This window comes from Gobio gobio (genome assembly GCF_949357685.1).
Source record: "Gobio gobio genome assembly, chromosome: 24".
Taxonomy (NCBI): Eukaryota; Metazoa; Chordata; class Actinopteri; order Cypriniformes; family Gobionidae; genus Gobio; species Gobio gobio.
In genome coordinates, this window is record NC_137120.1 from 31,393,351 (window position 1) to 31,407,688 (window position 14,338).

The 14,338-nt window shown below is 41.0% G+C and overlaps 1 protein-coding gene across 1 annotated transcript; it reads right to left on the minus strand.

Annotated features, from left to right (window-relative positions):
• Positions 1 to 1,024: 1,024 nt before the first annotated feature.
• LOC307120227 (uncharacterized protein) lies at positions 1,025 to 3,684 on the minus strand. The gene is made up of 2 exons (XM_079807115.1): positions 3,528 to 3,684; positions 1,025 to 2,838 (listed from the first exon to the last, which is right to left on the minus strand). The coding sequence occupies exon 2, from the start codon at positions 2,832 to 2,834 to the stop codon at positions 1,845 to 1,847; it is 990 nt and encodes a 329-aa protein (XP_079663241.1). The 5' UTR covers positions 2,835 to 2,838; positions 3,528 to 3,684; the 3' UTR covers positions 1,025 to 1,844.
• Between the last annotated feature and the right edge of the window lie 10,654 nt (positions 3,685 to 14,338).

Sequence of the window (14,338 nt, forward strand, 5' to 3'; positions counted from 1 at the left end):
GAAGGTACGTAATCTAATTTAAATGTCTTGTCCTTTGACACTCTTAAAAAACCTCATAAACATTTTAGCGACCAAGAACGTGCAGTCAAGTTTTCGATGAAGCTTAATCTTTATAAAATATACAGTCATTAAAAAAGAAATTATTTTTGAGTGAGTGTAGCTAGGCTTATTTTATGGAAAGAATTCATTGCTTTCCCTTTTCTCCCGACGTCACACTTTTACATATCGACGGTCGTGTTTAAGGACGGTTTTGTGTGAGGATTTTTATTGTTGTTTTGTTTACTGCTCTATTGACTTTATTGAACGTGATCCTGATAATGGTAGGCTATAGTGAAATAACGCAGGTGTTCTGTTTTGTTTGTTTATTAATTATCCTCTGTGTTAATAAGACGATGCTCATTAATGCTAGTATGTATGCTAACATTTTTGACTGTTTTCTGTCAACTTACATATGCGAAACGATTCTTCAGTTGTCAGTAAGATAACGTTTTTGATTTTGAAGCAATTGAAGCACCATTTCCTCATATCGTGTGGTAATGCAGATCCTGTTGGAGAACATTTAGGCATCATTTAAAAAAGGTCAGTTCTCTAACGGAATTACAAATTGAAATGTATAAGTTCATGTATGTATACGTGTTTTAGGCAGTTATACAGGCCTATTGAAGTTCCTTGACTACACAGTAGAACCTACAAAAGTATGCTTATGCCTCCAAAACCAATTCGGCCAATGTGTACCCCAAATGGTACCTCAGTTATTGTGTTTTTACAGTGTAATAGGTGTTCACTATCACTATATTCAAAATGTTGATGTCAGTTCCATTATAAAAAATACTTGCACATCACAAGCAAAGAAAGATAAGATATAGCAAAAGTACTTTATTGTACTATTGAGTTGAACTGGCCTATTTACGCCTGTAAATTAGTCTTTATTCTATTTCACACACTTGAGTATGTACTTCGACACACCAGAAGTGTGAACATGCGGTTTGACAAGCCAGAGTTCAATCAGATATCAGACAAATTTACCCCAGCTTGAAACCATCTTTATTGTGACCATTTTTCATATTTAATCATGATCACTTTAATCATTTACTTTACATACACTCCAGAACAAGTTAAGAATACTTAACTACACAATGACTAGTCTCATTACACATTCCATGTACCAATTAATATGAAGCAGTTGGAGTTCAGCGATCAACAGCGAATGAACCCATTTTTAGTTTTGCTGTTACTGTTTGTGTGTTATGGCAACTACGTAATTTTGTTCTCATTCTTCTGTTTTTCCTTTACTGTATGTGGAACATAACTAATGCATAACAGCTACAGTGAAAGGTTGTTTCCGATGTCGTAATCAGTAATATATATAATAATAATAACTATCAAAAAATCGATGATGTGGCTGTGAGAATATATAGTGTAGATTCCCAAACTTAAATCAGGTTTATATGGAATAATCAAATAAGCGAGAAGAAAGGATTCATTACTTTTAATTGCAATCCACATATTTGCAGAATAAACATTTCAAGTTATGGTTCATCTATTGTTTTCTAGGCCGTATATGGAGGAGTTGTCTTGCACATAACTACATTAAGCACAGCTAATACCTTAAAGGGATAGTTCACCCATTTCTGTATGACTTTCCTTCTTCTGCGGGACATTTTGAAGATATTTTGAAGGGCGTTGTCTATACAATGAAAGTACATTTTCAAAATATTTCTGTCCTACAGATGAAAGAGAGCCATGCAGTTTTGGGATGACACAAGGGTTGACAGAATGTTCATTTTTGGGTGAACAATCCCTTTATCACAATAAAAATACTGTTCAGGCAGCGTTATTGCTGATTAAGAGTTCTCCGGGCAAAATATTCTTCTGAGCTGTCCTGAGATATCAGCAGACAGCATGCTGTACCTGCTGTTGAAGTTCCAGAGGGACCTTCCTCCATTACGAGATCCTTCTGGGTCTCGTAGCGACAGAGGGAAGGACAACGGCCAGTTGGGATGAAGGGGAGAAGGACGCAAAGATGACGAGCCCCAAGGTAACATTTGGTTGTTGTGCTGGGTGGCGGAGTGGCTCAACCTGGGCAGCAGCTGAGGAGGGGGCGGTGAGGGTGCAGGTGCTCTCTTGGTCGGAAACAGTTGTGGGTGGCTCGGTGGGTCGTTGCTGGAAGAGACCTGTGGGTGAGATGCTGGATCCGACTCTACTGGGTCAGCATTGTCGTCCAAGTGGCTAACCTGTGAAGGTAGTTTGGTACTTTTAGGAGGCACCCTCAAGGGCGAGATGAATGGAGATGAGCTATGCTGTGGCCAAGAGTGGTGCAGCTCTGGACCTTCTGCTGAAAGAGCACCAGTACCGGTAGTCAAGCCCCACAGGGAAGGCTTGAGATGGGACGCAACAGGATAGGGGAATGGCATCATAGGTCGACTGACGTCAAGACCTCGCCCAATTCCCATGTGATACTGGAGACTCAGCACCTCGGCCCTGAGTTGGGCGTTCTCCTCGCTCAGCGCCAGAAGCTGTCCCTCCAGCATGAAGTCGTTGAGTCGTCGCTTCTCACGGGAACGCTTGGCAGCCTCGTTATTCTTCCGCCGCTTGACCCAATACGACGCATCCTTTTTCTCAGCAGGGGTCATCTCGCGTTTACGTCGTCTACTGGGTACGAGTGGGTTGCGATACGACTGGAGGTTGAAAAGTCGTCGTGCCAGCACGGATGAGCCGGTGAGTGGCAGAATCTTGCTTAGACTTTCGGATTCATCTTTGCTTGTCGAGGTCTCGCCCGTGGAGGAGGGAAGACAAGCGTCTGCTAGATGCTCGGGACTTCTTATGGTACTCATTGTTCTGGAAAGACAAAGAGCTTGATGATCAGTAGGCCCCAGTTTCAAACCAATACTTTGGCAAAACGTGTCGTTTTTTTTTTTTTTTAAAGAACCGCAATAATAACATAATCATTGGTTTTGCTGTACAGGTGAAGAAGAACAATGCAAAAGCTGACAAATGTTCCACTTCCGTGTAAGAATACGCCTACATTATACAACGCAACTTAAATTCCTCATCACTTATTATTAGTGTACATACTGCAGTTTCCTGTCAGAAAGAGGGTAAATATAGACATGAGAAGTTTGCTTGGCTACCAAGGAAATTATATAGTTTGTGAGGAATGCATCATGCTGAATTAATGACAATGCTTTCTTGGATCTGATGCATACAACCTTGATAAGATCAATTTTGGTGAGGTTGACTGTAGATAAAGATCTTATTTTTTCACTTTGCTAGGCTATATGAAAACACTGCATATGTGCAAAATTGACATAACGTTCATTTTGTCACAATTTTATTTTGCAATATATTTTGGTTTGGTGCCTCTGCTTCTTGCAACAATCTAGAATTACATTTCTGCATGAATGACATTTCATTTATTTAACGGATTCGATATTTTTAAGTCTGCGTACTAAGTATGCATAAATACTAGTATCCAAAATCTTAACTGTAAAAAAGAACCGTGACGAGAGACATTCGCTTGAACTTACCTTGCGCTGCTGCCACAGGAATGATGCTAGAAGGTGTAAATGAATTAAAGGACATCAGCTTAAAATTAAAACTCTTTGGCTGGAAACATGCAAAGACTCGCCTACCAATAACAGACAAGGTGGCATGTGAAATGCACACATGTCTATTGCATGAAAGAAGCAATAGTAGGTGAGGACCACATCTTCCTTCCTCAGATATGGAGGCGGAGACTTAGTCTTTCAACCCAGTGGTTTGAGTTATGACTCACTCTTTTGTTTGTTCTACTTTTAAAAGAATGAATAAAAGAGATTATTGCTGGCACACTCATCATTTTGTTGTTTTGTTTACAATTTATATGTTTACGTTTCGCATTTTCTCCCAGTTACTATTCATTATGTTTAGTTCTCTCCGTTTTTTGTTTATTGAATTACATATCTCATGCACCATTATCTGATCATAACAGAATAAATGTTTTATTCTTTATATATATATATAAAATTAATTAAGTCATGAATTTTAATTTACATTTATAGCTGCACTATGTAAATTTTTTTCAGTAAAATATCCAAAAACCACTTGGCCAGTGTTATATATTTTGTTCAGTTGAGTACTGACAATATCCCAAATGTTTCCAACTATTTGTAAACCGTGAAAAAAATGCTATTTTAACCAAGGAACCGGGACGTTTTAGGGAGTCGCCTGTCATATCTGCGTTACCCTCGGTTTCCGCTTTTATTCTGCAGAAACGCTTTACTCTTGTGCAGTGTGCAACAAGTGTCATAGCAGCCGCAGAGCGAACGCACAGAGTAACATCATAACATAATTTTCAACACACTCTGATGTGTCTAATATGATAAACAGAGCTGCGTTACCTCATACTCATGACCGGAAAAGCGGAAGTGTCGCCGGCGACTGTGTCATAATGAAAGTCCCGCCGCTCTTCTTATTAACAATCGCTCCAGCGGCCTTTCTCAGCTCCACAACACTCGTCCTGCTCTGCTTCATACTACAGTAACGTTAATAATCGCAATAATAATCCATGAACATGATTTCTGAGTCCTATCCCGATTCCTTTCCACCGGCTGTAAAGTGAAGACCACATGCCCCAAGATTCTGCACTCAAACGCGGTGTCATCAAACTACGACTTTGTTTTGAATAGGCGACCTCTAGCGGACTTAAAAGTCACATAGTGCACCTTTAATTTAAATGAATTTTTAATGTCATGGATGCTCTATTATGTTGATTATTGAAGTCGTATGAAGGCCAATATTCATAGTGAGGCCTTGCTTCACCATTCAAATAGCATATGCCAGAATAGGCGCATTATGTGTTATTCTGCTTGATATACGCAAGTATCCATCATTGCTTATCAAAAAAAACGAATTCTTCAGAAAGGGTTAGAATGTCAGTCGACCAATTATAAGACGCTGAAGCTCAGTAAAGACTGAAACTCCTGATGGTAAGATCGCGTAAAACAATGTTTCTTGTGGTTAAAACAGTACAGATTACTGAGAATTTTTTTTTGGTTTTTGCACAGTTTACGGTTGTCACCTGGGACTGTCCTTCCAAATTTCTGCAGAAAATTGTTTTTGTGTTCTAGATTATGACTAAACCTATGTCGGTGTGAAACATAATGCAGGTTTGAAGCTTGCGCCGCAGGGTTACAGCACTGAAGTTCGACTTGCCGCAGCTCCACTGCAAACCACTGTTAGGTTGACATCACTCCGAATAACCTGCAAAAATTCTAAAATATTAAATGCATAATGCAAGGGGGGGAAAAAATCATCTGATGAATGCAATATCGATGTATGTTTTGTAACTTCTGAGAGTTAATGTATCACTTGTGGTTACAAGAACTAGCCACACTTGACATTTGAATCTTCAAGATAAAAATGGGGCATGCATACATGATTCACTAAAGCACACTGCTGGAGTGTTTAACAGGGGTTGGATCATATCTGGGGCTTGGGGTCGCAGTGGTCGCGAAGGATGTCGGTGGGGTCACATACCTGTTGGTTTTTACCGGTGACTCATTGAATAGCTGTTGGATCTCTCTGAGATTTTTACTTCTTCTTATACCTGGTGACTCATAACGCCACCTCAAAGCTCCACAGAACTCAAAACGTTCTAACGTGGGACATAACCCGTAGTTCAGATGTACTGTTTTGTTTACCGCACGCAGCCCCCTCACGTGGCGCGCACACACTCCAGCTCAACCAGGTAATCCATCTCTTGAATGTGCAAGCAATAGCATATTTTCAGGGATGCTGCATGTGTGTGAATGAGGATGAGCGCTCGCCACTGCCGTCGCGAGCCGACGTTTGTACTGTCAGCCAGGCCTCTAACCTTTTGCATACAGTTCAGCTGCGCTGTTTGTCTGTACAGTAACTTCAATCACCCCCTGTGTTTCTTTCTCAAATGAATTCAAACCACTTCCTGTCAGTGTTTTCTCCTCACAACGACCTCATTTTAACTAGCCCCTCTCCCGTTTTTGACTCGTTCGTCGGAACAGAAACCAAAGCAGCGATTGCAGAGCAGTAGACTTGGGTATACCCCACAAACCTCATTCAGAGCCACCTACTCACTTCCCAGAAAACAAATGATTTTTTGCTGATATTTTGCATTAGATGTCGGGCCTTTCGGAGCGATAATGTCTTGACGTTTTCTTTGCGCTTTTTGTTCTTTAGGATAAATAGTTCAGGTAAATAAATGTTTAGGGTGGCTAGAAAGGCTCTGGAAAGGGCCCAGACAACAACTTAGTGGGCCCAGATCCAGCCCACATCTGGTATAGATTCCACTTGTGATGTGGGCCGTATCTGGGCTGAAACTATGTTGCTGTCTGGGGGTGATGCTGAGACTAACTTCTTCATTTCGCAAGAAAGGTATCCATTATGATAAAAGGGTTTTAGGTAATGGATTCAATGCAAAGTAATGCAAGAGATGACATTTGGAAAAGAGCTGATACAGACTTTTGTAGAGCCTGGCGTATATACGTTCAAAAAAGGTCAGCAGGTTTTTTTTTTTTTAAAGGAATGAATTCTTATTCAGCAAGGGTGCATTAAATTGATCAAAATTGATTATAATGTTACAAATTCTGTTCTTTTGAACTTATTCATCAACGAATCCTAAAAAAGGAATTTATCAGGGTTTCTCCAAAATATTAAGCAGCACAACTGTTTTCAGCATTGATAATAATAATAATGAATGTTTGAGCAGCAAATCAGAATATTAGAATGATTTCTGAAAGATTGTGTGACACTGAAGACTAAATAATAAATATTAAAATGCAATGTTTCACAACATTACTATTTTTACCGTATATTGGATCAAATAAACGCAGCGATGGTGAGACTTCTTTCAAAAACACTTTTGTACCCGACCCCAAACGTTTGAACGATTCCTTTTGACCTTTGACCTCTAGGAGTGATTGAGACCCTTTAAACTCTTCTATAAGCATCTATCAAAGAAAATGCTAAAAGTTGTGCATTGGCCACATTAATGTGATACGTAAATATAACATTGCACAAATGAAAGTCTGGACATTATATAGTAACAAACTAATGTTAAATCTTACATTTTGTATAAAATAAGATACATATTCTTATATTTGAACTGTTTTGAAGTCGCCGGCCTTTCTATACATTTCAGTTCTGCACATTGCATTGCAGTTCTATAAAGAAATTGATATTTGTTTGTCTACAAAACGAATTAATAGCTTTTAAAACAACACAAAAGTGTCCAGACTTTAGACTAATGTATGTAATTGTCAAAATAAGATATTCAGAAAATTGTTCCTAACCATTAATGTTGAGCATTAATGAGCTTTAAACTACTGTACCCATATCAGTGCAATACCATTTTCCGCTCTCTTGATTTCCCACAAGGCCACATATCGCATATAGCCTATTTATATAAATATATTCACTTTGTTCTGATTGATATTGAGATCATATTCACCGCTTGTTAATGGGCATTGACAGACCCTTTAGTAGGCCTCCATCTGCACCTGTGGAACCGCATGCGGTGAGGCTTTGAGAGCGAGATATGAGCGTTTTCTGTTTGACAGGCATAGGCCAACAGTTAAACTGTAATGGAGCATTGCCAATAGCAACCTGGTCAACCGGTCACAACGGCTCTGCAGGTCTGGCTCTCCTCTCATCTCGCAAACCACTCTGCATCTGAGAGGGGCCACATGTAAAAATAGATGAGCTTGATAGGACTTGAGACGTGTTATCTCACGCACACACACGTACGTGCTGTCAAACCTCCTTAACGCCTCCAGTCCATTGCTGCACACCGAGCGTTGATGGCACACACACACACAGGGGCCACCGTGAGGGAAATCTTTTGATTTGAGATGAGACGGGGGATGATTTGAAATGAGGAAGATGACCATCTTTATTTGGGCCCTTTTATTTGGTCTTGCAGCAGGTGAATGGATGCTAATTTACCTGCAGTGTCTCTGGCGGCCACTAGATGGAGCGCTAGGTGAAGAGTATTAAAGGTCCCATGGCATGAAATTTTCATTTTATGAGGTTTTTCAACATTAATATGAGTTCCCCTAGCCTGAATATTGTCCCCAAGTGGATAGAAATGTTGATCGGTGTAAAACCGAGTTCTGGCTGTCTTTCTCTGCCTTTGAGAAAATGACAGCCCAGACGAGCCAATCCTGAAGTCTCCTTGTTTGACGTCCAAGCAGGAACGGTTACCTCCCTTTCCTCCGCCCAGAGAATCTGGCACACCCATGCAAACGCTTGAGAGATCATGGGTTGTGAACGAGTGAACGCTGGCAGTTTCTCAGTGTTTGGATGTACAAATGAAAACAGAAGTCTTTTTTCAGTTCCTTCTGATCTGTGATCAGTGATTTCTGATGTGTAGCTAATTATTTATTATTCGTGCACACAATGCGGCTTCTCTCTCTCCCGACAGAACGGTGTTTTCTATCTTGTGAGTCAGTGTTTTTGTACGTCCTCGTCGCGTCTATCGGTTCTAAAATGTGCATACAGTCATGAGTTTCTGCTCAACATGGCAGAGTCAGATCTTTAGAGATAAACCTCACACACGCCGAAGCTCGGACTGCACTGGCCGGTGGCCTTCAACATCCCCGACCCCCAGTACTGCATCTGGCCCACAGCGGAGGCACCAAACGCGGCGTGAGATTAAGCAGAAGGGGGGTAAGCGTGAGCATATCCAGGCTAGCCAGCCTAGCCCCACAATAAACTGGATTACATTCGATTACTGCTGTTGTGTCTTTGTTTGCGCTGTGTACTCAACGCGCGTCACTGACGCTTTTATTTTATTTTAAAAATAATGATATTATCAACACTTACTTTTAACTCGTTCATCTCTAATGTAATGGTACAGCTGTAATGGTACTTTGCATGTGTTACAAAATTGGTAATAATGATGAAGACGGACTCGGCGTGACTGGGACTCGTGTTTATTCAGAACTCTCAGATACAAACACAATAAACTCGCGCTGACTGACAGCGCTCTCATAACTCAGTAGTTACTATAAATAATTTTGTTAGCAATCGCTCAGTCTCTGGTACATTATTGATGGCCGGTTCGCGAACGATCTTTCTTTTGAACCAGTTCTTTTTAGTGAACCGAATCAGTTCACCAAATCGGACTGAATCGTTCTAAACGGTTCGCGTCTCCAGTCAGCGCTGATCCATAATTTACTAAAGTTACTAACTTTCTGACATGAGTGACAGTCCCTCCGACTAGAAATAGACTAATAACCTGAAGTATATGCTGTAACTACAACAGTTCAGACATGCTGAGAACTGATGTGAAGTGAACTCAGGTCCATCCGTCTCTCTGGCAGCAGCTCGTGCCTGGAAGACCTCGTTAAACCACGCCCCTCCGCTCATTTAAAATGCAAAGATGTCAGCCAATCACAACAGTGGGCGTTTTTACTGAAGTCTCACAGCAGACACGCCTCTTGAAGCAGGGCATTCAGCCACAGGGCAAACAGCAGTATATAAAAAATGCCTTTTATTTCTAAATTATGACATTTTATGATGTAAAAGTCATACTAACAATATAAGTACACCTCAGGAAACATTATAAAATAATAGAAAAATGCCATGCCATGGGACCTTTAAGTCTGCCTAAAACCATCCATATTTCAAGTATTTGTCAGAATTGAATTAAACGTTAGTTAGCACAAATGTCCTCACTGTAGTTATCTGAGAAATATGTCATCCTTTGCACCATATACATGCTAACAGACCAGTCTTTTTCACACCTAATGATGTTCAGACACTTTTAGTGCTAGTAAACTTCCTGGCTTGGGTTAGATTGTTGTGGCGTAGGCTATGCTAATGTTTAAAGTTATATCTGTTTCCATGCAACAAAAAGGAGAAGTGAAAAGGATAGATGACAACAAGATTAAGGCATAATAAAACACTGACTATCAAAATACAAACTATCAGACTGTGGAAAATACCTGAGGACAATATTTTGAATGTAGAACACACTGCATAGGCTATAGGCTACTGTAAAAATATAGATATATGCACTCCTTTTCTGACATCTGACTCTGACGCAAAATAAATAATTGCTTTCTCTATCGTTCTCTCTTTTTAATGTCTGCACAAATTAATAGTGCATTTCTGCCACCTACTGAGCTGTGGACCAAAGATACATTATTACATAAATTAACAACCACTTGTGATTATTTATTATTATTTATTATTTTTATTATGCAAAATGTAAATAAAAAAAAGAAACATTCAACTCAATAATTTGGACTGCATTGTTTTCCTCATGAACTTAAAAGCATTATTATATCAAAGCTTACACTATATTATTATCATTATTAGCTATATAGATGAATATGACATTCCCCACCTTTTTATGTCTCAATGAGAAACATGTCTGAAAATCTGAGGGAAATATGTGTGTTTATTTCTGTATAGGGAAAGCACCTTTGATAACCCTTTCCCCTTGCTTCTCGTGCTATTTAGCAGTTACACAATGGGTAAAATTCTCTCTTCAAACCAAACATATCTATAACAGACAATTAAACAGAAAAGAGTCCTACAAAGTACAAAATCATAATGAATGAACATGAACAAATCTGTTCAGTCACTTAACCTCTGACCTATAAGGCCTTCGGGCCTAAAGCAATCAGGCAATACGGTTACAGTCAGAAATTTTCAGTGGTATTTGGGGATTTTTAATGATTGGCTATCATTAAACACTCAGTTTCAGTCAATCTCATGTCAATCTTGAGTGCCTATAGAGTAGTATTGCATCCTTCATATCTCCGAAAAGTCTTTAGTTTTATTATAATTATAAAAGAAAGATACACTGTACCGAGTCTTTCCGGAAAAAAACGAGCGGCTAGAGGCGCATCGTGTGGGCGGAGCTAAAGAATCACGAGCGCGCGCAGCGATTGCGTTGAGAGCTGAGAAAGCTGTGACATCCTTAGGGTGCTTTCACACCTGCCTCATTTAGTATGGTTGAATCGTACTAGAGTTTGTTTTCCCCTTTGGTGCGGTTCGTTTGGTCAGGTGTGAAAGCAGCAATCCCACTCGGCTGCGCACCAAAAGCAGACCAAACAAGCGTACCGAGACCTCCTTGAAGAGGTGGTCTCGGTGCGCTTTCAAACAAACTCTGGAGCGGTTTGTTTGTGGTGAGAATGTGATCCGACCTCGAACAGACCCAACTGCAAAAGTACTGATCATTTTTGGACTAAACCAGCTGCTGTAGTCAGCTGCGCTGTGCATTATGTGATGAGGAAGTGTTTGTTGACAGTTTGCACTTTAGCATGGCAGCTCGCGGACAAACTTGGAGTAGTGAGGAGGTGCGGAGCCTCATAGAAATTGGGTCTGATGACCATATTAGGTCCCAACTTTTGAAAACTCACAAGAACAGTGCGATCTTCGCATGAAGTGACGAGCGATGCGTGCCCGCCGTTTGCAGTGCATTAGAACGTTGTTTTCAAGCCGCATCCGCGCTTCATTATAGAAATGTATTGTTTGTATATTGTGGTGTATACAAACAATCTAATAGATTATGGCCAGGGACAAAACCAGTCCGCGCAGTCGCAGTTTAGGAAATACGCCATGGCCAATGAGTGATGTGGATGTTGTCATGTGACTGCATTTTGGTTTCAACTGGTTCCGACCAAAGCAATCAGTGTGGTGTGAAAAGGAACCAAAAAAGCTGAAAAATGCTACAATGTATAATTGTTTGCCCTTGGTTCGGACCAAATGAACCGAACTAGAGATGTGAAAGCACCCTTAAACGTGGAAAAAACGTTATCCTAAATAAACCACGGAGATCAATCGGATTTAGCCATACATATATGATCCAGAATCAGATCTAGAGGCTGAAATTGAACAGGAGAAGCAGCAACGACGACTAAAGCAGGACGTCTCTATGGTATGTACTGTAAAACGTATAACTTAATGGTAACGTTACCTGCTTATAGCGGCTTGTCATGCGCAAGTTTTACAACATTTATGTGTGTTTAGTACTCATGGTTTATGAAGACATAATTTGATTTATGGACTATTGTATGCGATTTAATGTTAGCAGTAGCAGGCGGAACGGTTTTTGCAAGTGTGTGTTTACATAGAAAAACAATGGAATAGTAGCGCATTTGAATGAATGAGTCAATAGCTAACAACACAAAGACATTTGAAGCAGTTTTGTAAAACGATCGTCGCCGAAATGCAGGGATCCCATTAATTCTTTGGGAAGCTGTACAGGGTTGTCTTGGGTTTCCCGGACAACCCAAAAAAACACATCTTTGTTGACATTGTTGATTTCGTGACGTCCTATGACTGCAGCGCACAGCCGATGACTTCTCTAAAGCCGAGCACAGCGCCATAATGGGCGTGCATTTGTTCTCTCGCTCTATTCGCGTGCGCGTACAGCCTGTACAAGGACATTCCGCCCCATCTGACGTCACATATACCCATACTCCAAAAAACGTTCCGAAACTTATGAGAAACCGGAAGGAGTATTTTTGGCACAGAAATACTCCATCAAACCATGTCCATGTTTAGCATGGGAATCCAAGTCTTTAACAGTGTAAAAATCTCAGTATGCATGAAACAGCATTCCCCCCCCCCCCCTTTAAGTCAGAACTAAAGGCTGAAAATGCACTCAACACTGCAAAGTGACAAATCGTAAACAATATCAGCTATTAACCATCAACCAAAATTTGGATTCAATATTCAAAATAACCTTTTATTTGTGAAATGACACTTGAATAGGCCTATTTATATTTTTCCCTTTTCCTCATTTTGTTCTCAAACTTTAACACTTAATTTAACTGATCAGACATTCAAAGTTATTGTGTCTCATTTCTAAATACTGTAGACCATATACCGATCAGGCATAACATTATGACCATATGACATTATGACTCCTAATATTGTGTTGGTCCCCCTTTTGCTGCCAAAACAGCCCTGAACCGTCGAGGCATGGACTCCACCAGACCCCTGAAGGTGTGCTGTTGTATCTGGCACCAAGATGTTAGCAGCAGATCCTTTAAGTCCAATAAGTTGCGAGGTGGGGCCTCCATGGTTCGGACTTGTTTGTTCAGCACATCCCACAGATGAGATCTGGGGAATTTGGAGGCAAAGCCAACACCTCAAACTCATTGTTTGAACCATTTTTGCTTTGTGGCAGGGCGCCTTATCCTGCTGGAAGAGGCCACAGCCACCAGGGAATACCGTTTCCATTAAAGGGTGGTACATGGTCTGCAACAATGCTTAGGTAGATGGTACATGTCAAAGTAACATCCACATGGATGGCAGGACCCAAGGTTTCCCAACATTGCCCAAAGCATCACACTGCCTCGACCGGCTTGCCTTCTTCCCATAGTGCATCCTGGTGCCATGTGTTCCTCAGGTAAGCAACGCACACACACCCGGATGTAAAAGAAAATATCATTCATCAGACCAGGCCACCTTCTTCCATTGCTCTGTGGTGGCCCATTCCTGATGCTCGCGTGCCAACTGTTGGCTCTTTCGGCGGCGGACAGGGGTCAGCATGGGCACCCTGACTGGTATGCGGCTATGCGGCCCCATACGTAACAAACTGCGATGCACTGTGTATTCTGACACCTTTCTATCAGAACCAGCATTAACTTCTTGAGCAATTTGAGCTACAGTAGCACATCTGTTTGATCGGACCACACAGGCCAGCCTTCGCTCCCCATGTGCATCAATGAGCCTTGGCCCATGACCCTGTCACCGGTTCACCACTGTTCCTTCCTTGAACCACTTTTGATAGATACTGACCAGTGATGCGCGGGTCAATGTATAAACAACCCGCACCCGACCGACGTTTTCAACTAACCCGCCCGCAACTCGGACCGCAAAAAAAAGAAGAAAATATTGTACCCGACCCGCTTCCTGACCCGCATTTTTTAAAAGTAGTAAATGCTCATCGTAGCTCATTGGGCCATTGAGAAAATGTTTCAGGCCCTGACGCGGTGCGCTCAGAGGTGCAGCAGCGAGAGCAGGAAGTTCTTGAGGCGGCCCATCATTTTCCATTTCAGCTCCAGATGCATATTATTGATGAACGCGATGTTTATGTTTCGACCCGGCTTGAAGAATTCATCAGCCCACATTTGGAAAAGTGTGAAAGCCCTTAGGAGCGCAAACTGTTATTTTTCTGAATGCTGTATGATATAGCCTAGTGTTATGTAATACAGGCTTGATTTATTGATTTATTTCGTTTAATTTTCTTAACAATTAAGATGCTGCATGTGTTTGTCCAGTCTAATCGAAGTGTGCGTCTCTCCCCCGACTTTCCCAACAAAAATCCCGCCCCCTCTCAGAAAATACGTAAAACTGACTT